General features: G+C 48.3%; 1 protein-coding gene across 1 annotated transcript; it reads left to right on the top strand.

Moving 5' to 3' along the window:
* The first annotated feature begins 791 nt into the window (after positions 1-791).
* Positions 792-26,147, top strand: fasn (fatty acid synthase). Its single transcript, XM_085361139.1, has 41 exons — positions 792-2,924; positions 3,532-3,684; positions 3,772-3,945; positions 4,360-4,560; positions 4,798-4,920; positions 5,007-5,122; positions 5,210-5,344; positions 6,598-7,057; positions 7,335-7,522; positions 8,098-8,287; positions 8,396-8,490; positions 8,793-8,927; positions 9,077-9,280; positions 9,554-9,669; positions 9,740-9,915; positions 9,998-10,189; positions 11,022-11,102; positions 11,466-11,648; positions 11,765-11,944; positions 12,123-12,326; positions 12,590-12,906; positions 12,981-13,382; positions 13,463-13,627; positions 13,789-13,907; positions 14,350-14,504; positions 14,967-15,170; positions 15,289-15,439; positions 15,988-16,166; positions 16,303-16,422; positions 17,309-17,431; positions 17,591-17,814; positions 17,935-18,136; positions 18,239-18,390; positions 19,091-19,182; positions 19,268-19,662; positions 19,814-20,005; positions 20,169-20,378; positions 22,273-22,484; positions 24,086-24,184; positions 24,615-24,866; positions 24,980-26,147. Exons 1-41 carry the CDS (start codon positions 2,798-2,800, stop codon positions 25,115-25,117), a joined length of 7,536 nt encoding a protein of 2,511 aa, XP_085217265.1. The 5' UTR covers positions 792-2,797; the 3' UTR covers positions 25,118-26,147.
* The last annotated feature ends 1,001 nt before the right edge of the window (positions 26,148-27,148 follow it).

Below are 27,148 nucleotides of genomic sequence, written 5' to 3'. Positions count from 1 at the left end.
CACCTATTTTTATATAGCAGTCACACACTCACACAAGCACTTTCTTCTGTTTTTTCTCACATTCACACACTCCGATGGATGTGTGAGTAAATCTTGCCTGAGGATATTTGGCAAGCAGACTGGATCAGCAGGGACCGAAGCACACGCTCCAGTGTGAGACCTGCCCTGGCTTCTGAGGCTCCAGGTGGGACACACAGGTCACGGTGTGGCTGCTTTGGTGAGCTGTGTGCTTTGTGTAGATGAGTGTGATTGTTGTGGTCCATTACAGGACACTTCACCTCAGCTGAGGAGCCAAAGTCCCGATGAGCTGGATGGAGCTGATGAGTACTGACCATAGGTGGAGCTGGAGGTCAGCAGCTCCTTACACCATCATGCGACTGAACCGTGAACTCCAGTAACCCTGACAAGTCACGCGAGCTCTCCTGGCTACGTCACAGTTGGGTCCCGCCCTTTAATCACCCTATCTCAACAGTGGCTGCAGGTCTGCAGCGATTGGACGAAGCCTCACATCCTCGCTCCGTGATTGGCCAGCTTCGCCTGTCATCCAGAAGTTGCCGGCTGCACCTTCGCATCGTCAGCTGCCCCGCAGACACAGACGCTCCCTCGCCCCGTGCACGCTATCAGTACCCCCCCCACCTCCCTCCGTGACCGTCGTAGGAGGATGACTAGAGTTTATCGCGTCCCATCTGCCGGCTGACCGTTAGTAACCCCGGCTCTTTTTTCTGCGCGCATCCACACAGTTGCTCCATCACTGGCTGGATCGCAGAGCCCTGCCTCTCCTCTCATTGGACTGCTGAGCCAAGCGGTTGTCAGCCCATGTGGCGTGGGCAGGCAGAGTGTGACACATTTAAGTTCATCAGAGAAAAAAGCGTGAATGAAGCGCGGAGGCTAACGGAGGCTCTCACACCCACGGCGGCTGAAGACTCGACACATGACCGAGCGTGCTGAGCGGCTCAGCCTCACGTTTTACCGGAACATCCGTCGGTTCGGCTCAGACAGGTAAGCTCGTCCGCGGCTGCTGCTTATTGTGGTCCCGACCGGTGTCCAAACTCGGCATCCCCGACAATTTTTGTTATAATGACTAACTACTCCTGACATTCTTGAGATGTTAGCTCTTCATACAACGAAGTTATAGTGGGATACAAATCATATCAGGCTGATCCTGCCACGATTTGTTCCCTCTGTGTAAATCACGGACAAACAGTCTCCCACATTGCTGGTTTTTAGTTCACAAACACTTCTTATTATGACGCATTACTCCTGAAACTTTAGAGGATTTAGCTCTTTATATAGTAAAGTTACAGGAGAATAAAAATAGTTATCAGCCAAAATGTTAATGGTTTGTTAAAATAATCCCCAAGCTCAGCTGTGTGACAGCATGGAGCTGGCATACAAGATCCCAGGACAGAACAGCACTGAGGATGAGGGACGTAGCTCATCAGCATCTGTGACAGCCCACTGCCATCAGTTATTCTGGGAGAACTCGAGAGTCCGTGGACATACATGTGTTGGAGGCCTGGGCCCTGATCAGTATGGTGGCCACGCTGGTGCTTGGGTCCAGTGAACAGCAGCACTGTTGTTACTGCAGCCCTGTGGTCACCACGGTGCTTCAGGGCTCATTGATTCTTTTTAGACTCACTCATCTGTCAGATCGCTTTAAACTACAGTCACCATCGTTCACAGCACTTCATCAGCTTCACATTCAAAGTTGTTTAAAATGACCAGCTAAGCTAACAGGCATGTGTAGGACAGTGAGATTAAAGAATATGTTGACAAAAGAAACCAAACTCATTCCTGGAACTATTTCAGAAAGCATCGAGTCAGTGGCTGAGCCCCCTGCAGTGCAACGTGAAACTTTTTAATGACAGCAGTGTTGAAGCAACAAACTAATGTGGAGATGAAATCCAGGAACACGTTTTTCCTGTTCACGCAGCGCCCGTGGATCCACACATAGTTACAGTGTGGAGTCATGGAAGGAGCTGAGAATGTGTCATTGTTGTTCACTGTTTCACGCTCTTCCTGTGAAGATGCTGACAAGTCAGGTCCTGCCTGTTGTGGCTGCTGCAGAGCGAAGCCCTGACACAAAGGAGCAGAGTGAGGGAGAACGGGGGAAGACGAGGAGGATGTGCCCTGAATAGAAATGGTCACGCCGAGCTGTGCGCACACAGTGACTTTGCAGTTTAGCAGCTAGCTCGTAGTTAGCAAATTGTCTGCATACGCTCACAATGGGGTGTAATCTGGGTCAAGATGGTGCACTGAAGGAGCCGGGCTAGATGTAATCCCAGGGCGGGACATCCTGGAGTCCAAATCCCTTCAGACTGTGTCGTGTTGTGTAACGTGGTCGCGTTGTCTTCACATTTGTAATGCCACACAAGCAAAACAGTGGCATGAGTGTGATTGTTGGTTTTTGTTGGTGCAACCTCACAGTGTGCATGTCAGAGCTGCATGTGATGCTGCGCCGGGCTCTGGCACAGCTTTACTCAGGACCTGGATGGTTTTGGAGACACAGCGTAGCTGCAGCTCTGCAGGTCGCAGTCACACGCAGCAGTGTTTTTATTGTGTCCACAAAGTTGCAAACATCAGTGTGATCAGAGAGGACACACACACACTGACACACACACAGACCTGTTTTTTTCTAGGTCACTGTCCGGTGCAGCGTGGAGTGCTGTATTGTTGGGATGGTTGTTGCCATGGTTACATGAATAGTGAGTCTGGCCCCAGCACCGACCACATTCATTGTTGTTAAACTGCAGAATGCTTGTCACTGATTGGCCCTCTGTGTCTGCAGTAAATAAACATGGATGAGATCGTCATAGCTGGAATATCGGGCCGCCTGCCTGAGTCCAGCAACCTGGAGGAATTCTGGGAAAACCTCATCAATGGTGTGGATATGGTAACAGAGGACAACCGGCGATGGACACCAGGTAAAAGCTTCCCTTCGGTTTCTATGTAACATATTTACTGAGCTGAGTTTCTCTTCAAAGACTAATATTTTATACCTCCTGCACTGTGCAGCAGTGTTGGTGCCTCTGCAGGCTGAGCTGAGTTTAGCTGCTTTGACATATTTGAAGGTAAAATAATGAATGTGAGTCATCAGAAACAGAGGATGGAGCAGATTTAACCAACAGCTTGGTTTATTTACTTTAGTTGATTCATCTGATCGCTGCCAGTGTCACTTCAGTTTATTCCACTTCCTGTTAAAAAGTAAAGTTTTTTTTAATCATCATCATATGGATTTAACTTCATGGTTTCATTTTTTGTTATCCAAGTTTTACTGGTGATTCCTAACTGGTGTGATCATAAACCTGCTGTGTGCTTTTGCCTGCTTCCTGTGAGCTGCACACAGGCAGTAATAAGCACTCAGATGTCCTCTGTCGCTCTCTGTGCTGGAAAAGGGAAACGTCCTCGTGAGGATTTTCCTCCCCTCTTTGGCTCAGTCTGGTCTCACAGCATCGTGTTTGGTGCTCAGTGTGAGCAGTGGCTGTGGACCGTGTGTGGGGTCCTGCTGCTGTAACATTGTGCTGTTTGCAGGTCTGTACGGTCTTCCAAAGAGGAACGGGAAACTCAAAGACATCAGCCACTTCGACGCAGCCTTCTTTGGAGTCCATCCCAAACAGGCCAACAGCATGGACCCGCAGCTGCGCCTCATGCTGGAGATCGCCTACGAGGCTATTGTAGATGGAGGTGAGAGCAAACGAGTGGTGAGCTGAGGTTTAGTTTGCAGTTGGGGGAAAGACGACATGTGAGTGAAAATGAAATGTTGTGCTGCAGGACTGAATCCAGCCACGCTGCGCGGCAGCAAAACAGGCGTGTACATCGGTGTGAGCGGCTCCGAGGCGGGCGAAGCATTCAGCAGAGATCCAGAGGAGCTCCTGGGCTACAGCATGACGGGCTGCCAGCGCGGCATGTTGGCCAATAGACTGTCCTACTTCTTCGACTTCAGCGGTACGTGCACGCAGCGCTGCTCAGCACGTGTGTGTTTGCAGTGCTGTCAGCGTGATCCAGTGTGAGACACACACTCAGGTTTAGGTGGACGCTCTGCTGCAGCTCAGGATCACCTTTGATCTTAGAGTAGCAAAGGAGTCTGCAGATCAGTGACATGCAGTAGTGTTTGTGTCGACAGGCAGGACGTAAACGTGCAGAGAGCACGCACGCTGCAGCAGCTGGACTGCTTTGAATGAACGATCTGGGCTCTGATTTTATTCGTCCACTGAATTGTTGCTGATATATTTTGTGTGTTTTTACTCTGTTTCTCGCTCTGTGCCGTAGTGGTTTCCTCAGCATACCACAGCTCGGACGATCAGATGGGCGGCTCCGTATGTGGCGCCCGGCTCTAACCCTGCTGCCTTTGTTCTCCAGGCCCCAGCACTGCCATAGACACGGCGTGCTCCTCCAGCCTGCTGGCTCTAGAAAACGCCTTCCACGCCATCCGGCAGGGCCACTGTGACGCTGCTTTAGTTGGGGGAGTGAACCTGCTTCTCAAGCCGAACACTTCAGTGCAGTTCATGAAGCTGGGCATGCTCAGTCCAGAGGGGACCTGCAAGTCATTTGATGCTTCAGGTAAAACATCACCTGGTCTACACGTGACATCACAGAGTTTCTGTTTGGGAGCGATGGGGAGGAGCCGCTCCTCCACCGGCTGCCGGCACATTTAATCTTTCTGTGTTACATTTACTTTGACATTTCTTGACTAACTCAATGACGTAGAACGTTTTTTGTCTCAGCTTTAACTGTCTTCAATGTGTGACATACATGCGAGCGTGCTGCAGGGTTAAAGCGTCACGTTTGTGTTGTCAGGAAATGGATACTGCCGCTCGGAGGCAGCGGTGGCAGTGCTGCTGACCAAACGACCGGCGGCTAGAAGAGTGTATGCCACAGTGATCAACGCAGGCAACAACACAGACGGATACAAAGAGCAAGGTAAGGAGGTCCAGGGGAGCACTGGAAGTCACGGCCGATCGGAGAAATGGTTTCGTTTACCGGTTTTCTGTGACGTGCTCACGCAGGGGTGACGTTTCCGTCTGGTGAGATGCAGCAGAGGCTGGTTCGTTCACTCTACCAGGAGGCCAGCGTGTCTCCAGAGCAGGTGGAGTACATCGAAGCCCACGGCACCGGGACAAAGGTCAGTGCAGCCATCAGGTGTGTCGGCACAGAGAGGCGCTCTTACTAACCAGATCCACCGTATTTAACCTCTGCTCTGTCCACGCAGGTCGGCGACCCACAGGAAGTGAATGGCATCGTCAGCGTTTTCTGCGAGTCAAAGCGAGAGCCTCTGCTGATTGGCTCCACCAAGTCCAACATGGGTCATCCAGAGCCGGCCTCTGGGCTGGCTGCCCTGGCAAAGGTTTGAAACCACAGTCGTCTTCTAATGTTCTCACTGAGACCGTGTGATGTTGGAAACATCCAATCAGCTGACAGACGGTACACACAGATCACGAACACACTGTGTCCTGTATGCAGTCATCGCCGGGTGGAGCCACACCCACCCAAACACACCTCCTCCACTCTTCCTTTAGTGGCGTCTCAGAGAAATAAAAATGCTTCCAAATATTCTGAAGTGCTGCTTAGTAGAAATCTGGAGCTGTGGCCTCTTTTATGATGAGCTCTGTGTTAACCCTTTGAAGCCAGTCGGAGCGGGCACGCTCTTTTTTGCGTAACTATTTTTAAATCCCGGTAGCACTGCAACCACGTAAGCTAGCGCAATAATTTTTTTTGCATATGAAACCGGAGGAGTTGTACTTACATCTGATGCCATCAGCTTGTCCTCGGTCACGGTTTCCTTCCACATATAGCTTTGCAAAAACTGCATAAAAAGCCCTTGCAAGAACAAAAACATAATATTCCAGAAACACGCTTTGCCGATCCAGTCAGCTGTTTGTAACACTTCCTACATTGAAACAGACGTCAGCGCGAACGATCGCATGTCCGCCATTTCCTGCCCGAAATTGGAAGTGACGTCATTTTCGCGGAAAATGTAGTTTTTTACTTGTAGGCCTTATAAACCTATACTGGTGTTTTCATAAGTCATGTTTGACTTGATGCTTTCCTGAATAGTTTCTGGGAAGCTGAGAACTCAAATTGCACTGCTGGAAATAGTTTATTTTGATGCACCTGCTGTTTTCTTTGCAAATTTGCATCATAGGATTGTTTTTCCTTTTTCCTGCAGTATATAAAAATTGCTGCATCTCCAAAATAAAACTATGAAGACACTCAAAATAAGTTTCCTGTTGTAAACTATTTTTTGCAACTTTTTAGTATTTAAAGTTTTGAGGGATAAGCCTCTTAAATTTCTCCAAGTAGAAATATATGTAAAAAAACAAAAACGATTTTCAATTTTTTTTTGTAGTTTATTGCACTTTTTTGCAATTGATGTAGTTACTATGGACTTAATGCATACATATTATTAAAATATGGGCTATAACAGTTGTATTGATGTATAGCAACTTGAAATGCTCCCAAAATTGGCACTACAGCATGTAAAAAAATAATATAAGCTCTGGCGGACTTGGTTCTATGGTCGGTCTTAAAGGGTTAAACTGGAATCATGAGTCATTATTTGCTTTAAACCGCTGCTCATGTGTTTGATGCGACGTGCAGGTGCTGCTCTCTCTGGAGCGAGGAGTCTGGGCCCCCAACCTGCACTTCCTCCATCCTAACCCTGACATCCCCGCCCTCACCGACGGTCGGGTTCGCGTCGTCGATCGGCCCGTTCCCGTCCGAGGAGGCATCGTAGGGATCAACTCCTTTGGATTCGGAGGTTCCAACGTTCACGTCATCCTTCGTCCGGCTGAGAAAACGGCCGCCTCGGCTTCACCCGGGAAGCTTCCCAGAATGCTTCAGGCCTGCGGGCGCACAGAGACGGCGGTGAGCTCCGTCCTGCAGAAGGGGAAGGAACACGCTGCGGACGACGCCTTCCTGTCTCTGCTGAACGAAGTGTCAGGAGCGCCCGCCGCCAGCATGCCCTACAGAGGTTTCGCTCTGATTGGCTCTCAGAGCAACGTCATGGAAGTGCAGCAGGTGCCGGGCGCCGCCAGGCCTCTGTGGTACGTTTGTTCAGGTGAGTCGCTGCACGCAGTCAGAAGTATGAGACGCTTCACATGATACAAAGATGTTTGGACAGATTTGGGGTGAACGATGAGATCGATGGAGGAACGAGAACGTAACAGGAGTGACGTTGAGTCGCTGAGAGCACGCTGTTACTAAGCAACCATCAGCTGGGCAACATGAAAGTTTGTTTCCAGTTTATTTAAAAGGGTTTGAACACAGCTGCGATGCAGAGCTGCACGCACACACCTCATATACCAACGTGTTGCTACACGCTGTCTGTAATGCAGGTATGGGGACGCAGTGGGCCGGGATGGGCCGCAGTCTCATGCAGCTGCCAGACTTCAGAGACTCCATTCTGCGGTCCGATGCGGCGCTGAAGGAGACGGGGCTGGTGGTGTCTCGTCTGCTCATGGAGGCTCAGGAGGACACGTTCGAAGACACCGTTCACGCCTTCGTTGGCCTGGCTGCAGTACAGGTACAGCGATGCAGCGATGCTGCTTCACAGAGAGAAAAGGGAAGCATTTCAACACTCGTTTGTTTTCAAAGCTTCGAGTCGAGCACAGATCCATGTGTACCACTCAGTTTATAGAAGACGTCAGCACAAACATTTATTTATGACCCGACCAATCACTGTGCCCCTGCTTTAACTAACACCTGCGTGGAAACGTCTCACTCTGTGGAAACGAGTGTTTAGTCTGAGCTCACAGTGAGGAAGAGTTATTGGGTGTTTTTTACCTCTCAGCTGGAAAAGGTTGAGAGGAGCTTCAAATCGATACCTTAGATCTATCTACTGAAAATGTCAGAGGAGTTTGGATCTCAGTGACCCCGACCTCAACATCAGGGGTCAGAGGTCAAGCGTTGTGAAAATCTTGTGAATGCATTGCACAGTCGAGCCACATTAGACCGGAGAGCACCAGAAAGAGCCTGCAGCGATCTGTGGGCACGAGGAGGAGGAGCATAAACATGCAGTGGCCTTCTATGGCTGCTGAGTTCACAGGTGGACGATGACTCAGACTGCCAGAGCAATCGTTGTGTTTTTTCTCCTTACAGATCGCTCAGATCGATCTGCTCACCAAGCTGGGTCTGCAGCCCGATGGCATCGTGGGGCACTCGGTGGGAGAGCTAGCCTGTGGCTATGCTGACCGCTCCCTGAGTCACAGCGAGGCCCTCCTGGCTGCGTACTGGAGAGGCCGCTGCATCAAGGAGGCCAGCCTTCCTCCAGGAGGCATGGCTGCAGTGGGTGAGAGCGCGTCTTCTTTTAACAGATGGGACTCAGTGTTGTGTTCAGGGCTCTGATTCTGCAGGGTCGGACGCCATGTTTGAGCTTTGTGCTTCCTGTGTGTTGCAGGGCTGACCTGGGAGGAGTGCATCGCTCAGTGTCCTCAGGGGGTGGTTCCAGCCTGCCACAACGCTGAGGACACGGTCACCATCTCCGGCCCTCAGGTCACTTTCCTGGTTCTTCTAGCAGCTTGAATTTCTTTTTCTGCTGGTTGGTTCAGTTTGAGTTATGGCACCAAATCAAGGTGCTTGCATACAGCACGTCTCTGTTTTACCTGAGCTTCATGTATCATATGACACACGTGATCGCCGTGACGCTCTCACTTATTTATAGCCAAACACAGTGAACTCATTGTTCCATCAGTCCAGATGAGTGACAGCTCAGTGTGTTTTAAACTATGGAAGCTGTGTCCTGCTGTACAGCTGTGGTCCCAGATGTTTGAACATGTGCCACGTTTGATTTTTAGGAAGCAGTCAGTGCCTTTGTGTCCGAGCTCAAACAACAAGGAGTGTTTGCAAAGGAAGTGCGCAGTGCCGGGGTGGCGTTTCACTCCTACTACATGGCCTCCATCGCTCCAGCCCTGCTCGCAGCTCTGAAGAAGGTATGTAGCGCCGCACGTCCCATCCATGCTCGGTCCTGTCAGTAGAAGCAGGGCTCACACATCAGCGTGCCAGGCGCCAACACTGTCACAGGAAACCTGGTGCAGACTGCTGTGCTGAATATTAATGAGCTGCCATCCTGTCACTGCAGGTGATCAAAGAGCCAAAGAAGCGTTCGGCGCGCTGGGTGAGCACCAGCATCCCTCAGTCTGAGTGGGACTCTGCTTTGGCTTTGCACAGCTCGGCTGAATACCACGTCAACAACCTCGTGAGCCCCGTGCTGTTCCAGGAGGGCCTGAGCCTGGTGCCCGAAAACGCTGTGGTGCTGGAAATAGCTCCGCATGCTCTGCTGCAGGTTTGCTACCAGTGCTGTCCACACATGTGGGGCTGCTTCCTGTGTGTGTCTGTGTGTGTCAGCCTCAACACACAGCGTTCAGCAGCTGTTGCTGTCTGAAGCTCAGAAACACTGATTTATCAAAGCTTTTTTTCCACACACACCTGTCCAGATGTTACTGGGTGATGTACTTTACAGGGACACTAGCCTGAATAGGTGGTGTTACCGTTGGAAACCAGGGCTGTAAAGCGTTTCACTCGCTGCTGTGACTGAAGCGTTGACTTCTTCACACAGGCCATCCTGAAGCGCAGCCTGAAGCCCACGTGTTCAGTCGTCCCCCTGATGAAGAGAGGTCACACCAACAACCTCGAGTTTTTCCTCTCGAACGTCGGGAGGATCTTCATGAACGGGTGAGGAGAGCCTCCCTCATTGGCTGTTTGACTGTGACAGCTGCTCACTCACACCACTCTCTGCCTTTAGCATCAACGTGGACGCCAACGCCCTGTGCCCCGCTGTGACCTACCCTGTGCCGGTTGGTACTCCAATGATCTCGCCCTTGGTGCAGTGGGACCACGCCCAGACGTGGGATATCCCTAAAGCGGAACACTTCCTGTCGGGCTCGGGAGGCTCTGGTTCTGCGGCGGTGTATAACATTGGTAAGAAGTGCGCTCGCAGTGTTTCCATCGCAGTGAAAACGTTTTTCTGATTTGGTTTAACGTCGCGTCATTGATGTAACAGACGTCAGCCCAGAGTCTGCAGACCACTATCTCATTGGACACAGCATCGATGGGCGTGTCCTCTACCCGGCAACTGGTTACCTGGTGCTGGCCTGGCGCACCTTGGTGAGGAGTCTAGGGGTTGTCATGGAAACGACGCCCGTAACCTTTGAGGATGTGACTATCCACAGGGCCACCATTCTGTCAAACGCCAGTAAGTATGGGAGGCGTGGCTTGTTAATGGCTTGAACCACGATCACATGACCTCGTCGAGCAGGTGAGGTCATGTGATCGGCCCAGTGCCTATCCTGTCAGTCCCACTTTAACCAGTAAGAGATGATGTGGAGGCGGTGAGATTGTTACAGCTTTGTAAGACCTGCCGAGCGTCTTAGTTACGCCACACTGACGATTTCACACGTTTAAATCCCTGAACTCACTGCGTGATTGGATGATGAAAATCCTCGATGCTCGTTATTGGCTGCCATGCTTCGTTTAACACGCCGGCGCTCTGCGGTGCACAGACGTGTTAACACACGTCAAACGAGGATTTTGTAACATTTTTCAGATTGAAAGTGAAATAATATCAAATATTGGTATTAATGTTTGAAAATCATCCTTCCTTCCTTGCTTCCTTGCTTCCACCTTGTATTAAATTCAGAAACCTTCAAGGAGACGGACGTACATCTTTGTTTCGGTTGCATATCGATGTTATTCTAGTTGAATTTGACCTTTGAGATAATTTTACAGATGTTGTCTCACTGTGTCACATGAGGGTTAGACGCTGCTCACACAGCAGCTCAGTCTGATTTTCTTCTGAATAATTATTTTTCCTCATTAATAAGACAAAAGTATTTTGTTTCCTCGATGACTCGACGGAGTCACTGACAGACGACTTCATTACTAAAATAATCAACAGCAACATCTTTTACATTTAACTGGTTTTTGTGACTTTTATTGTGAAAAACTCTGATTTTGATAAGTGCATTATTATTATTATTGTTATTGTTATTGTTACAGTGGATGAAGCTGTTGACTGTTTATCACAGGTGCGGTCCAGTTGGAGGTGCGTCTCATGCCCGCCACCAGCAGGTTCGAGGTTTCGGAGAACGGGAGCCTGACTGTCAGCGGTACGTCTTTGCATCAGCACACAGGCTGAGCTGCTGATGAAGATCCCAAAGTTTACACATCATTTACATTTGTCGCTGAAAATCACACAACATTATATCCACAAACATATTGTTTATTATTTAGTGCAGTGTCGTTTAAACGGGTTTCCCGTGTCGCTCGGCTGCTGATTGGTTCAGCACAGGCCGGCTGTAGCTCAGGTCACATGACACCGAGCTGCATCCATCAGGCTGAGGTGAAGCTCTGTGACCAGAGCAAGAAAACCTCAGAGGTCTGTTAGTTGTTCCAGCGACAGAGTAAAACTCGTCTGCAGACTTTTGACTTTCAGTATGAACTCGTGAATATTCAGAATCGCTGGTTTTCAGGTAAGGTGAGCATCCTGGAGGATTCGGCACTCGATTCATTCAACGGTGAGATCAGCCGGGAAGCTGCCGACAGGAGCGACGCCTCGATGAAGCTTAACGCACACGAGATCTACAAGGAGCTCAGACTGCGAGGCTACGACTATGGAAAAACCTTTCAGGGCATCTTGGAGTCAAACACAGCAGGTACGCTGGAGCTGTGGCTTATTGTCCTGCTGGGACATAAAAGGACATGATTCTAGTTACACTCAGATAAATGTTGGTAGGACTGTTTTTCTAATAATCTGATTGGCTGTTTCTAGGAGACCGTGGGAAGCTGGAATGGACAGGAAACTGGGTGACGTTTCTGGACACCATGTTGCAGATGATCGTCTTGGGGCTGCCGGGTGGAGGTTTGCGTTTGCCGACCAGAATCCGCTCCGTGTGCGTCCATCCTGCTGCACACCTGGAAAAAGTCAGCGAGCACGCTGAAGGAAAGCAAGGTGTGTTTGCCTCCCTCACTTCAGATCAGCAGCAGTGATCCTCCTGATCGTTACTTAGCGGTTTGTGGCTGTCATGTCAACATGATGTGACCGTTTTATGTGTAAAACACCGGCTGCTGTTCGCTCTCAGCGTTTGGTCCCCTTCAGCTCGATGTTTGACTCTGTTTGATTCCTGCAGCGGTTGATGTCCACGTAAGCCGTTACCTTGACAACATCACTGCTGGTGGAGTCCAGATCTGTGGCCTGCACGCCACAGTAGCCCCTCGCCGGCAGCAGCTGCAGAGCCCGCCCACACTGGAGGAGTTCCTGTTTGTTCCTGATGTGGAGACGGACTGCCTTACAGCCAATGGGAAGCTGGCAGAGCAGCTGAGGCTTTGCAAAGGTACAGACAATCTCTCCATCACTCACATGCAGTAAACATATGAGTGATAACTGGATCAAAATAATGTTTGCACGTGTGATCTGATGTAAACTGTGTGAGGAGACGGACATGATGGGATTGTCTGGTTGTTCGCATCTTTCTCCCTGTATGTATTTAAGAGCTGTTACCTGTTAGACTTGTTTTGATCTCCTTGTGAGGAGATGACGAACATCAAACCAAACATCGTGCTAAAGTCCGTCTTCTCTCCTGTCCTCCGTGTCCAGTTTTGATCCACACACTGCAGCAGAAGCTGGCCCCTCATGGTGTCAAGCTCTCCATCCCGGGGTTACAGGGGGGCTCTGATGCACCTCCTCCCAGCGGTGAGCCTTCTGAGCCCAGCCTGCTGCGGCTGCTAACCCTGCTCTGTGGCCTCGAGTTCAATGGGAACCTCCACTCTGAGCTGGAGCAGGTGGTGCAGAAGGAGCGGCTGTGCCTGCTTAAAGACGACCTGCTCCAGGGTCTGCTGGTCGACGACGCCCTGAGACATTGCCTCGACATCACGGTGGAAAACAGCACACCTGGCAGGATCAAAGTGTTGGAGGTAAGACTCTCAAACAGCTGGATTTAGCTGGATTATTTCCACACACATCATTTTCACGCCTCTGACTCCTGCAGGCTCTCTCAGACGACGGCCAGCTCTTCTCTCGCGTCGTGCCCCTGCTCAACATCCAGCCCATGCTCCGTGTGGACTACACTGCGACTGCGGCCAGTCTGGAGCTTCTGGCCCCCCACCAGGCTCCCCTGGAGGAGCTCGGTGTCGCTGCGGCTCAGTGGGATCCTCTGACCGGCCCAGCTGCTGGAGACGTTGCTGTGGGGGCGGACCTGGTGCTGTGTAACCATGCATGGGGTCCAGTGAAGACAGAGCCCAGGCTGCTGGTAGCAAATCTGGCATCTGGAGCCAAAGAAAGTGGGTTTGTTCTCCTCCACACGCTGCTGAAGGGGGAGACTGTGGGGGAGGCTGTGGCCTTCCTGTCCAGCACTGCTCAGAGCAGCAGCCAGCAGGGACTCCTCACACAGGTGTGTTTAAACAGAACATTTTTCCACCCTGCTGTGACGTGCTGTCAGCTGAGTTTTGATTATTCTGATCTTGTTGGAAGGCTGAGTGGGAGGAAGTGCTCTCAGAGGCTTCTCTTAACCTGGTGGCTGTCAGGAAGTCTTTCTACGGCTCCGCCCTCTTTCTGTGTCGCCGTCAGTCTGTGAGTAAACAGCCGGTTTTCCTGCCTGTGGACAGCAAAGACTATCAGTGGGTGGAAACGCTCAAGGTCAGTCCCACTTTCGTCTCCCTGTCTGTCGTTGTCCCCGAACACTCACAGCTCGCTCATCGGGCTCGTCTGATTGGCTGTTTTCTCTGTGTTATCATAAAGTATATATGAGAGAGATTTGAGCTGTTTAAAAGTCTAACTGTGGGGACTCTGCTCTGCAGCAGGAAGTGATGTCAGAGTCCTCAGACCATCCAGTGTGGCTGACTGCTTCTCAGCCAGAGTGTGGGATTGTGGGAATGGTCAACTGTTTACGGCAAGAGCCTGGTGGCAACCGGATACGGTACGACATCGTTAACAGCTCGTTGTTCTCACACTGCAGCTTTTATGTACAAAGGATCACACCAAGACTTTCAGTCAGGATTTAGAGTCTTACTGATGATCACACATGTGCCAGAGCACAGGTTTCTAATAGACTCAGCACAAGTGTAATCAGTGAGGCTTCCTCAGACGTTAACACTTCATTGTACAGTGGAAACATAGTGGATCCTTTCTGTTGCTTATATTTCTGTGTAAAGTCAAATGATAAGGATCAGTTTTTCCCACAGGCCTCAGAGGCTCAAACCTCTGAGGACTCGTCCTCTGCTTTCAGACCAGCTAAAGTCTGTCACGCTCAGTCTGCCCTGGTTCAACACTTTGGGTTCACTGTTGTATTATTCATGTGTTACTGCAGGACCAACGTGTCTTTATGCCTGTTTGTGTTTCTTCTCTCGCTTTGCCACCAGCTGTGTGTTTGTGTCCAACCTAAACGAGTCTTCAGCAGCACCAGACCTCCAGCAGGATCACCAGTCCATCCAGTCAGTACTGCAGAAGGATCTGGTCATGAACGTGTTCAGGGACGGACGCTGGGGCACCTTCAGACACCAGCTCATCACTCATGGTTCGACTCGCACTCATACGTGTATTTAAGGAGGCGAATGAGCTGCAGATGGTCACGTGTCAGGATCCACTCATGTTTGGTCCAGGTCACTTTACATGTCTTGGCCTGCGCTCTAAACGTGTGGAGGACGCACTTCCTATGAATGACATCACAAACATAAAGAATAAGAATGACGTTGTTATTTACACGTCATTCTTACAGTTCTGTTTCAAGACGCTGCAACACAGAGTTGAGATTCAGCTGCACTTTTACAAAAATGAATCCGTAAAATCTGCAAAACTGTAATTTTACATGGAACAAACAGTCGTCAGAATGACTTTTAATTGTAGAGCTGTGCTCTCTCACAAAGCTCTGTAAGGCGCCCCTGCTGCAGGTGTTTGAACCCAGCAGTGAGTTAGACAGTACTGCCTCCTTCCCTCTTGGTTCCCACGCTCACTGAGGCTTGTCTGCTTGCTGTTTCAGATGTAAATGAAGCGCCGACCGAAGCCGCTTACGTCAACGTGCTGACACGCGGCGACCTGTCGTCTCTGCGCTGGATCGCGTCCCCGCTTCGCCACTTTGTGAGCAGCAGCCCTGCTGTGCAGCTGTGCCACGTCTACTACAGCTCGCTCAACTTCAGAGACATCATGCTGGCTACTGGCAAGCTGCCGCCCGACGCCATCCCAGGTAGTGTGTCTGTACACACCAAGTAATGCCACACTCTGCTGGGTCGTAGTGTGTGATGCTGTTGTTGAACATTCACAGTCACATGACAAACCTTTTCCATTTGTTATTTGTTATAAAGGGGACCAGGCTTTAAAGCAGTGCATGCTGGGTATGGAGTTTTCTGGTCGCGACCCCAGCGGGCGTCGTGTGATGGGGCTGTTGCCTGCCAAAGGCCTGGCAACGGTCGTGGACGCTGACAGAAGGTTCCTCTGGGAGGTTCCCCACAGCTGGTCAGTGTGCGGAGAACTCTGAACGTTCTCAGCAGCTTTAACATGAACATTAAAATACAAGAAATCTTTTTTTTAATCATCAGCAGCCTTCAGAGAAGCTCACCTGATGCCAGTAGTTACTAGTTTAACTGGCAGTGGTCTTCAGTCTGTTTGCACACATGAAGCTGTTTGTGCTGAAAGTTCAAACTAAACGCGTGATCAGAAACTTTGTATCAACTCTGCAGATACACAGTAACAGCACGTCCTACACATCTGTAACACAAAGATCCAGACTCCTGCTGATATGGTGACGTGTGTGTGTCCGTGTTTTAGATAAAAGAATCACTGTATGAATGTGTGTGTGAATGAGCAGACAGGCGTTGTGTACGTGCTCGATTATTAAGTGAGACAGTCTTCAGTGTCCAAGCCTGAAGGCGGAGCACTGACACAGGATTCATTTATTCATTAGTCTCATTCATGAAGCTGCTGCTGTGCAGTTTCTCCAGCATACAGCACAGTTACATCCTGCTACATAAACCACACACTTATTGTGTTGTGTGTGTGTTCAGGACACTGGAGCAAGCAGCTTCTGTGCCAGTGGTTTATGCCACAGCGTATTACTCCCTGGTAGTGCGTGGCAGATTACGCCCTGGAGAGACCGTGCTCATCCACTCGGGGTCAGGAGGCGTGGGCCAGGCTGCCATCGCCATAGCGCTCAGTAAGAAGTGCAGAGTGTTCACTACAGTCGGTGAGTATGTAACACTCGCACACAGACTCACAGTAACAACTCTTATTATAGATTCTTTTAAAGCCTCTTGCTAATAAGTTGTAATTATATCTCATGTCTTTTTACCCCAACTTTGGGGGCGGGGCCTCTTGTCTAGGCTCAATGGAGAAGCGGACGTACCTGCAGAAGAGATTCCCTCAGCTATCAGCAGAGGCTTTCGCCAACTCCAGAGATACTTCCTTTGAACGGCACATTCTGCTCCACACACAAGGCAAAGGTAGCTGCTCAGTGCTTCAGGGGACGATTGACATGACATCAGATATCTTGGATTAGCAGTCAGCAATCATTCCCTGTGCTCTGCTGCAGGGATGGAAGACCATTCTTCCAAACAATATTCCCTGAGTATTGATATACATTAGTATAAATGGCACTTACAGGTTACTCCAGCCTTTGAACACAGTCGTATTCCAAGAGCAGAGTAGCTGCTGTGAGTGGCTGATGAAAGCTGGGCCTGCAAAGCTGCTCGGGGCCCCGGCTTGAGTAGGCAGGCGAGATATGTGAAGGCCAGAGGCAGTGCCCCCACCCGTCGGCTCCATCCAGGCTCTGCACCGCCTTATGGATCATACTCAAAGGATCAGAGACTGGACTGTTTGAACAGAGAGCCGGTCCAGACTTCCTGTGTCGAGGTCCTGGATCCAAAGACTGACATTAAGTCCAGAATCTCTCGTCTTTCTTTCAGTAGTAATTTTCCCCGTCCGGTCACAGTGCTGCTGCTCAGCAGCTCTCACTGTAAACTCATTGGTGAAATGTGCATCATGCACCGGTGCCAGTGTGTTTCCTCCCAGTGCTGCATCGATGACTGTGTGTGCTTCTGTGTGAGCACTGGTGCTGTTCGTGGTTGTCAGCTCCGCCTCCTCTAACATGTTTGATGTTTCCTCTGGGACTTTAAAGCCGGTGTGGAACACGGCACGTGTACTGCAGACACTTTGTTCCATGTTGAGGAACCCAAGAATGTCCTGGAACAAGACTTGTGCACACAAAGCTTTAGCAGGTTTTTGAGTTTAACAAGTAACAGTTGTGTGAACTGAGTAATCCCCACTCAGTTATTCTTCCATGTTATACACTGACTGTATGTGACGTCGTGTTTGCTGCGTGTGTTTCAGGCGTGGATGTGGTGCTGAATTCTCTGGCCGAGGAGAAGCTGCAGGCCAGTGTTCGCTGCCTCGCTCGACACGGACGATTCCTGGAGATCGGCAAATATGACCTTTCCAACAACACTCCTCTGGGTCAGTAGATCTGGTGTTTATTGACAACAGGATAGATAAATATATAAACATGTTTTATTAGCTTTTTAAAGGTTCCTGCAGGTGTTAACCAGAGTTTTGTTGTCATAAATGATTCTTGAAGCCTTGACAAACGCTGTCACGTTGCTGTGATTCCTTCAGGCATGGCGTTATTCCTTAAGAATGTGGCTTTCCATGGTATCCTGCTGGATGCTCTCTTTGAAGAGGGCAACCAAGAGTGGGAGGAGGTGTCCCAGTGTTTGCAGCAGGGCATTGTGGGAGGAGTAGTTCAGCCTCTGAGAACCACAGTGTTCGATAAGGACCAAGTGGAACAAGCATTCAGATACATGGCTCAGGGCAAGCACATCGGCAAGGTCCTGGTTCAGGTGAGTGAGGTGTTTGTACTGGACCTGCCCATCCCTACATGCATGTGGTTGGTATGTTACTGTGACTGCAGAGTGGCTGGACTGCTGCTTATCTTCTGACCAGCTTTTCTTTTCTCACAGGTCCGTTGTGAGGAGCAGGGAGCAGCTGTACGGGCTGCTTCCCCTCTGTCTCTGCCAGCTATCTGTCGCACCTTCTGCCACTCGTCCCACTCCTACATTATAACTGGGGGGCTCGGGGGGTTTGGTTTGGAGCTTGCTCAGTGGCTGGTGGAGAGGGGAGCCCACAAACTGGTGCTGACTTCTAGATCAGGCGTGAGAAACGGTAATGCACGATGACACGGTGCTCCTACTGATGTGCACAGCCAAGTCCTGCATCAGTGCTGATGTGACTCATCTTACAGCTTCACTGTTGAACTGTCTTCAGGTTACCAGGCGAAGCGGGTGCAGGACTGGCAGAATCAGGGTGTGGAGGTGTTTGTGTCCACCAGTGATGTCGGCACACTGAAAGGAACAGAGCAACTGATTGCTGAGGCCTGTGCCATGGGTGCAGTGGGTGGTGTCTTTCACCTAGCCATGGTCAGATTCCCTTTAGTTATTTATATGTGTCACCTTGGAAAAATCATGTTTCACAGGTTTTATGGTCCTTCCTAAATTTGGACTACATATATCTGGTTCGTGCACTTTGGCTGCTGCAGCTGTCACTGAGCTGAGCCCTCCATACTTTTGCTCTTCAGTGTCACTAACTAACCGTGGGGGGGTAACTGCCCCTCCCAGAAACAAGCCGTGGATGTGTTAGAGGCAGCAGTGACTTTTTACAGCGAGCAGGGGAGAGTGCTACCTTTCATGTGTGTACCAGTGCTAGTACCTAACAGTAGCTTTCTTTCTTTACTTTTATTTTGAAACAATACATTTTATTTTCTAAAGTAACTTCTCAGTCAAGACGGTTTGTTTACATTTACGACGTCTTCCACCTTCCAGCAGGCGCCTCACTCGCTGTCTAATGCTGACGTTGCTGTCAGTGTTTGGATCCTGCATTATTACTGCATTATTACTGCATTATTACTGCATTATTACTGCATACTAGAATGATGGTCAGATCCCTTTGTTGGACTTCAATAGCTGCAGTGTCACATGACATGCAACGAAAACAAAAGCAAGAACGATGCTAACGATGTCGACTCAAGTTTCTCAATTATCAGATGCTAACATGCTAAAAGCTAAACTACTGCCAGTTAACGTTTAAAGTGACCGTTTGTTGATGTTTGTTTGCATTCAGGTGTTGAAAGACGGTATGTTGGAGAATTTAACTCCTCAGCTTTATCTCGAAGTTAACAAACCTAAAAATGACGGCACCATCAACCTGGACAGGTAAGTGAGAAGAGTGGCTCCTCCCTCTGTGTGTCACTGGGTACCATCATGAGCTGACCTCTGGATGTTTCCATCCCCTCTCTAGAGTAACAAGGAAACTGTGTCCAGAGCTCAGACACTTTGTGGCCTTCTCTTCAGTCAGCTGTGGCCGTGGCAACGCTGGCCAAAGTAATTATGGCTACGCCAACTCTGCGATGGAGCGCGTGTGTGAGAAGCGCCACTATGATGGCCTGCCTGGACTTGCAGTCCAGTGGGGTGCCATTGGTGATGTTGGGGTGGTTCTAGAGACCATGGGTGGGAATGACGTTGTGATCGGTGGCACCCTCCCGCAGCGCATGGCCTCCTGTCTGGAAGTGCTGGACTTCTTCCTGTGCCAGCAGCACCCAGTGGTGTCCAGCTTTGTGCTGGCGGAGAGGACGGTCGTAAAGAGTGAAGCAGGAAACCGGAAAGACTTGGTGGACGCTGTAGCTCACATTCTAGGTAAGAGTCAGGTTATACCAAACTAGCGTTCATAAAGGTGTTATATAAGAAAAGACCGCCGTCCTGAGTCGCTTTGGTGATCTTTGAGGTTACTTTGTATCACAGACATCGACTCATTTCTTCGTTGTTTTTAACTTCTTCTCACTCACAGGTGTGCGGGATGTCAGCAGTCTGAATGCTGACACCTCATTGGCTGATTTGGGTCTGGACTCTTTGATGGGCGTTGAGGTTCGCCAGACTCTGGAACGCGACTATGACATCGTCATGGCCATGAGGGATATCCGCCAGCTCACCATTAACAAGTTGCGAGAGCTGGCCAATAGCAAGCCAGAAGGACAAAGCGGTATGAAGAGCTGCTTTTTAAATGCAGAAAGATCTTTGAAAAGGTTTCAGGTTGTAAAAAAGCACTTATGTATTTGTTTAAATCGAGCTGTTAAGACTCTTGTTAATATGAAATGTGTTATCATGTGTACAAACATAACTGAGTACATCTCCACACACCACAGCTAAGAAGGACGGCGTTCGCTCTGTGTTGGAGTCTGATCTGACCAAGCTGATGGTCAGCCCCAGCAGCCCTACTGTGATGTCACTGAACAAGGTGAAGAGCCAGGACGGGCCGCTGTTCCTGGTACATCCCATCGAGGGCTCCATCGCAGCCTTTAAGACGCTTGCTTCTAAGCTCAGCGTGCCTTGCTACGGCTTGCAGTGCACCAAAGGTTTGTTATACTTTAAAGACAATGAAAATACCGAGTCCTGCACAACAGACACGAGCTACTGTGCACTTTGCATTTGGAAAGGAAATATGCAGAGTCGTTTATGAAACGTGTGCAGACTCAGGTGGATGCAGTCAGGAACAGTTTGTAGACTTCAGTCAGTATTTGGTGTGTCCGCCTTCTTCAGCACAGCCTCGACTCTGAGGAAGCTTTTTGTGATTGAAGTCAATCAAATCTAGAATCCTTCAGGACGTCCACAGCTCAGCAGGATCCCACACTGCTGGGTCCAGGTCCGGGTCCGGGTTCTGGGCTGATAGTGTTGCAGTGTGTCTGCGGATGGAAACGGACTCCATTATTGACGTCACTCATGGAATTAATTCCTTTATTGATTCTTATCGGCTCCACTGTGAGAGAACAGTCAAACACATTCATTATGAATCAGTTATATGATGTCAAATGTTTGTGCATGTTGGAGGTGTGATCAGTGTTTGGGTCATGGGTGTACTCTGTTACATACTGCATTACTTTTTAGAAGTGTTCTATCTTAATTACTCCCAAGACAAAGTAATTAGTTACTTGTCTATTAGTTACTTGTTACAGTGCTTTCTTTGTGAAGCGCGCTGTCTCATAATTACATTTCACAATATAAACCTGCAGTCACACAAACACACTGTGTGTTTGTGCTGGTACCGTAGAAACATGATCAGAGGCGACCGCTCGACTGATCATCACCACCTCTGTTACCTGCTGAAGCTCAGCTTCCTCATCGCTCTGAGCTCTAGCTTGGAGCTAGCATGCTGTCCTTTTGTGCAATAAACATAAAAGTAATATTCATATCCAGCTTTAGACTGCGCCACTACAATTCGTCCTGATTGTAGCACAAGTGGAACCAATAAGCAGGATTCATTGGCAAGCAGACAACCAGTTCCAAGGAGTTGAACTACTGGGAAGAACCAGTGCGATGCATTTTGTGGTACGCGTCGTGGTAGCTCCTGCTAGGATTTAGGACAGACCTGAGGCTGATGAGAAGGATCTGGGTGTTGCAGGGCCGTCCTGGCTGACACGGCGCTGCGTGAAGCTCTGGGATGCTGCCTCTGGACTGGCACACTGGGGTGGTGGTTCCCCTGTTTAAAGACCTAGACCTGAGCGTGTGCTCCAACTGTCACACTCCTCAGCTTCCTCTATGCCAGGGTGTGTCTGTCAGTCAGGCCTCTGATTCAGGAGGAAGCAGTTTGTGTCCTGGTCATGATCACTGGAGCAGCTCGTTATCCTCTCGACTGCAGGGTCTGTGGGAGTTTGCACAACCAGTCTACATGTGGTTTGTGAGGCTTCCTACTTTTGTAGGATCTTCATCTTACAGTACAAAGAGCCTTTGCTGCAGCTGTTGTTGTGTTTTGGCGCCTCATGGATAACTTTTCATGTCGTTTGAGTTTCAGGCTCGTTGGTGTTGCTGAGCTGTGTGCATCGTCGGTGTGCATCGTCGGTGTGGGTTTGTCAGCATAATGGGGCTCATATTAAAATGACTTTACAGTCACAGAGAAAAACTTTAAAATACAAAATCAACACTTTGAACCATCGTCATCAAATGATGAGTGTGCGTCCTCACCAGGTGTCACAATCATGTGTATCAAAACGTGTGTAACTGTTAAACAGAAAAATGTGTTGAAGCTGAAAGTCTGACTGTTCAAAGGTGAAACTGCAAACACTTGTACATGTACAGCTCCCTCCATAGTGGCCTGAGGAAAACCAAAGACCTGATGTGATTTCATGTTTTCTTTCTTTCACAGTTTAAAAGTTTGTGGTTCTGTTCTCAGACCTTTGTCACTCACATGTTGTGCATCAGCTGTTTATGTCACTGTGCAGCTAAACTAACTCCCCTCGTGTGTTTCCTTTGCAGCTGCTCCTCTGGATAGCATTGAGTCCCTGGCTGCCTACTACGTGAGCTGCGTCAGGCAGGTGCAGCCGGACGGCCCGTACAGAGTCGCTGGATATTCTTTTGGTGCCTGTGTAGCATTTGAAATGTGCTCTCAGCTGCAGACCCAGAATCAGCCTGTGGAGTTCCTGTTTCTCTTTGATGGCTCACATTCATATGTGGCGGCGTACACACAGGTCAGAGAAACACTCGCGCATCTTTATTTCATGTAATCAAAACATATTAGGTAGGGCTGCTCAATTAATCGAATTTTAATCACGATTACGATCTGGGCTTTCAACGATCATTAAAAATGACTGAGCCGATTATTAGCCCCTCCCTCATTTATCCGCGACACCTTAAAGGCCGGTCCGTGAAAATATTGCATAAACCGTCCGTGGCGCAAAAAAGGTTGGAGACCGCTGATTAAGAGGACCCGAGGGAAGCTCGGAAAGCTAAGCAGAAGTTATTTGGAGAGGAGAGTGACTGCCGCTGGTTGAAAAGAGAGGTAAAAAAACTTCAGTGGTGTTGCACACTATGTTATATTATTTTTTAAAGTCATTGTTAACCCTTTAAAGCCGGTCAGAGCAGCACGCTCTGTTTTGTGTAACTATTTTAAATCCCTGTAGAACCTGAACCGCGTAAGCTAGCGCAATAATTTGTTTTGCATATGAAACCAGAGGAGTTGTACTTACATCTGATGCCATCAGCTTGTCCTCGGTCACGGTTTCCTTCCACATAAATTGCATAAAAAGCTCTTGCAGGAACAAAAACATAATATTCCAGAAACACGCTTTGCCGATCCGATCAGCTGTTCGTAACACTTGGCACATTGAAACAGACTCACCGCTAACTATCACATGTCCGCCATTTCCTGCCCGAAACCGGAAGTGATGTCATTTTCGCGGAAAATGTAGTTTTTTTTACTTGTAGGCCTTAAAAGCCTATACTGGTCATGTTTGACTTTTCTGAATAGTTTCTGGGATGCTTAGAACTCGAATTCCACAGCTGGAAATAGTTTATTTTGATGCACCTGCTGTTTTCTTTGCAAATTTGCATCATAGGATTGTTTTTTGTTTTTCCTGCAGTATATAAAAATTGCTGTATCTCCAAAATAAAACTATGAAGACACTCAAAATAAACTTTTTTGTATTTAAAGTTTTGAGGGATAAACCTCTTAAATTTCTCCAAGTAGAAATATATGTAAAAAAACAAAAACAATTTAATTTTTTTGTAGTTTATTGCACTTTTTTGCAATTAATGTAGTTACTATGGACTTAATGCAGACATATTATTAAAATATGGGCTATAACAGTTGTATAGCAACTTGAAATGCTCCCACAAATGGCACTACAGCATGTAAAAAAATAATATAAGCTCTGGCAGACTTGGTTCTATGGTAGGTCTTAAAGGGTTAAATAAATATCGTCAAATAATCGCGATCTCAATTTCAGTGAAAATAATCGTGATTATCATTTTTGCCATAATCGAGCAGCCCTAATATTAGGGATGATTGGCAGTGAGCCGCAGATGCGTTAAATGAAGGAAGGGTCACGTGTCGCGCTCGGGGATTTGACCTGAACGTGTCGACCTGTGATGGACGAATTCACAGGTCCAGGTTATGATTGTCACAATATGATTTGTTAAGCTTTCAGTATATGAGGGAATTTACTGCACGTCACTCTAACAATGATAAAGGCTGTTTATTATTCTAACTAATCTGCTGTATAGCGTGTGTGATGAGCTCTGGTCACATGATCTGCATGTGAACACGTTTATCTGTGTTTTTCATTTGCAGAGCTACAGAGCCAAGCTAACACCCGGCAACGAGTCTGAGGCTGAGACTGAAGCCTTGTGTGCCTTCATCCAGCAGTTCACTGGCATTGAATACAACAAGGTATACTGTGTCTGACCCACACGTTCACACACAAGTATTCCTTTATGTGGCATCAGCGTTAAAGGCCACACAACCTGAGCTTTTTGCCTGTAAGGTAAAGATGGTGACTGTAACACAGTCTGGAGCTGCTGTTCCAGCACAGTCTGTGTGTGGTGCAGGTTTGACTCAACAATGATGTGATGTTTGGAGCTGTTATGGAGACTAAAGTAAAACATGCGGTTAAATCAAAGCTTCGTACAGTTTCTCACTGAAAGCTGACATTTGTAACTCCTGAATATCAAAACATCTTCATTTTGCATTTTCATATACATAAGATCTGTGATGTTCATTATTATGTGTCACTTACTTTTCTGAAAACAATAATATCTCCGCGAGCACGCAGTAACGTTTGCTATGAACTTACAGTCGTCTCCATGGTTACGTCCTACAGCTTTTGGAGACTCTGCTCCCGCTGTCAGACCTGAATGCACGCGTCAGTGTGGCCGTGGACCTAATCACCTCCGCTCACAAGGACATCGACCGAGACTCACTGCACTTTGCAGCCTCCGCCTTCTACTACAAGCTAAAGGCTGCTGATGCATATGTACCTACTGCAAAATACCACGGCAGCGTGAAGCTGCTGCGCGCCGAAACCAGCAGCGAATATGAGCAAAACCTGGGAGCTGACTATAAGCTCAGCGAGGTAACGATGCACATTTACATCAGTCTGTAGTACTTATCTTCACTGTGCGTGTGTTTCTATAAACTCAGTCTGAGCCTTCCAATGTTCAAACTGTGTACTGCGTCTTTCTTCAGGTCTGTGATGGCGAGGTGTCGGTCCACGTCATCGAGGGAGATCACCGCACTTTCCTAGAAGGCGCGGGGGCGGAGTCTATCAAGAACATCATTCATAACTCGCTGGCTGAGCGAGCTGTCAAACCAAGGGAGGGTTAAACATCCACCGTCTCTTCACCCTAATTCCTCAGCTTTCCCCAAACTAGACTGTAAATGTGCCGTTATAGGAAGTCTTTGCACTGCTTATGTTTACATGCTACTGTTATCCTAATATCCCAAATGGTAATGGTTAGTGAACCAATCAACATCTCACAGCTCCATCGATTCCAACTGCAAGTTTTGTTTTGTTTTTTGTTGCCATGTTGTTGTTTGCAGAAGTTCATCCCACAACAAAATACGTGGTTAAAAAATGAATGTAACAAAGTAACAAACACTGACACATTGAATCCTGAATTACATAACATCACTTAAATTGGTGTTTCTGCTCATGCAGACATCAGTAGACAGACAAACGCGCTGCGACCAGCCTGATGAGCGACTGTGGAGGGCTGACCTTGCAGCCGTGTTTCTGCACACTAACTACTCGTAACACCAGTTGGAGGCATTTCTTTATTTTGTGACATTTGTTTACTTTTCAGTCATGTGACCACACAGTCATCAGTTACTGTGGCAACCAGCAAATGTTTACGTTGTCAGTAAGTTAACAACAAATTAATTGTTTCATAAACTGTGTTTTAACAATGACACTCGTGTTACTGTAATTTACAGACCAGTTATTTCACTAATTCAGAAGAAAAACTGCTTTTCTTCATGATGGACTGTATCAAACACACGCTGTTGTTCTGACAGACGCCTGTGACAGAGGCGTCGCTAAGGACCAAATGTGTCTCTTCAGAGGTTAATCAGAGATGTGAATGATCACTGTACCAGTGAGATCATATTTACTGATGTAACCTCTGAGAAACTGTTTCCTTTTAAAGGCTTTGGTCCAGAGAGCTAAAACCTCAGCAAATAATCCAAACCTGAGTACAACAGCTGGCCTGAGACCTGTGATTGGGTCAGTGAAGGAAGCTGCTGATTGGAGATGAATGTGCTGAGGAGTCACAGTACGATGGACGCGACAATAAAGGCCTCTGTGTTTTATTGTAATATTTCTGTTATGTTTTGTAGGACTAATAAAGGCCTCAACAGTCGCTCAGTGTTTTCCTTCATTGTAACGAGCCTGTCCCGTTGGATCTATGATTCCTGTGCTTTTGTTGTCGTTACTATTTCTGATCATTTATCTTGTAAATACAGTTTTTGGGTTTTGTTTTTTAGAGGATGGGTGAGTTTATCAGGGACTGAAACACAAATCCTGTTGGCCCAGAAAATTCTTAGTTGCTGTTGACATGGCGCCACCCGACCGTTTAGTTCAGACCATTAAAGTAACGACTGGTTCTATATGACACTTTTCTACATGCAACAAAGGTGGTGATGGGAGGAGGAGAACAAACATTTTTGTCTGTATTTAATAGCACAATGAAGACCAGACAGCAAAGCAGGGAGGGAGAAATAAAGGGCCTCAGGTCAGAGTTGAACCCGGCCGCAGCATTTACCCCATGACCAGGTGACGTGGTCACCCGCCCGACCCTTACGCACAGCAGTATTTCACTTCAGCTGCCAGGAGTGTGGGTCGAGCATGCAGACTGAACTTTAGCTGCATGTTAGAAAGCCGAGTTTATGAATGAAGGCTAGAACAAATGTCCCGGCTGAAGGAGGAGGGGCTGCAGAGGTGTATAAACACAGGTGGGCGGGGCAGGGCTAGTGTGCAGGATGACTCAGTGACCTGCACTGACCCCTATGTTGGTGAACATTTTGTTAAAGTTAAATGTTTTCAAGCTGACGAGTAAATTATCCAGCGAGCTAAGTTGAGCGGACCGACGTGCAGTAAGGTTTTCATGCTCTTCACTAACAGCTGATCGCTGAGAATATATCAACAGTAATAATGTCCTGTAATTCCCACGGCTCTGTATGTCACACCTGCGTATACTTCCCCATCACATTCATCACCTGTTCCTCTGGTGTCTCTGATTGGAGCACGCAGGTGTGTGGAGCAGAGTGAAATCACACACCTAATGCTGTTTGATTCAACCTGGATCTTAGAAGTTTTGATCAACAAAGGTGTCAAACATGATCTAACTCTTTGTCCCC

Source organism: Diplotaxodon limnothrissa, linkage group LG8 (genome assembly GCF_057381915.1).
Source record: "Diplotaxodon limnothrissa isolate DT_005_m linkage group LG8, D_limnothrissa_male_GT1.1, whole genome shotgun sequence".
NCBI lineage: Eukaryota > Metazoa > Chordata > Actinopteri > Cichliformes > Cichlidae > Diplotaxodon > Diplotaxodon limnothrissa.
The sequence above is the reverse complement of the archived record's forward strand: the minus strand, read 5'-3'. Positions and strand labels throughout refer to the sequence as shown.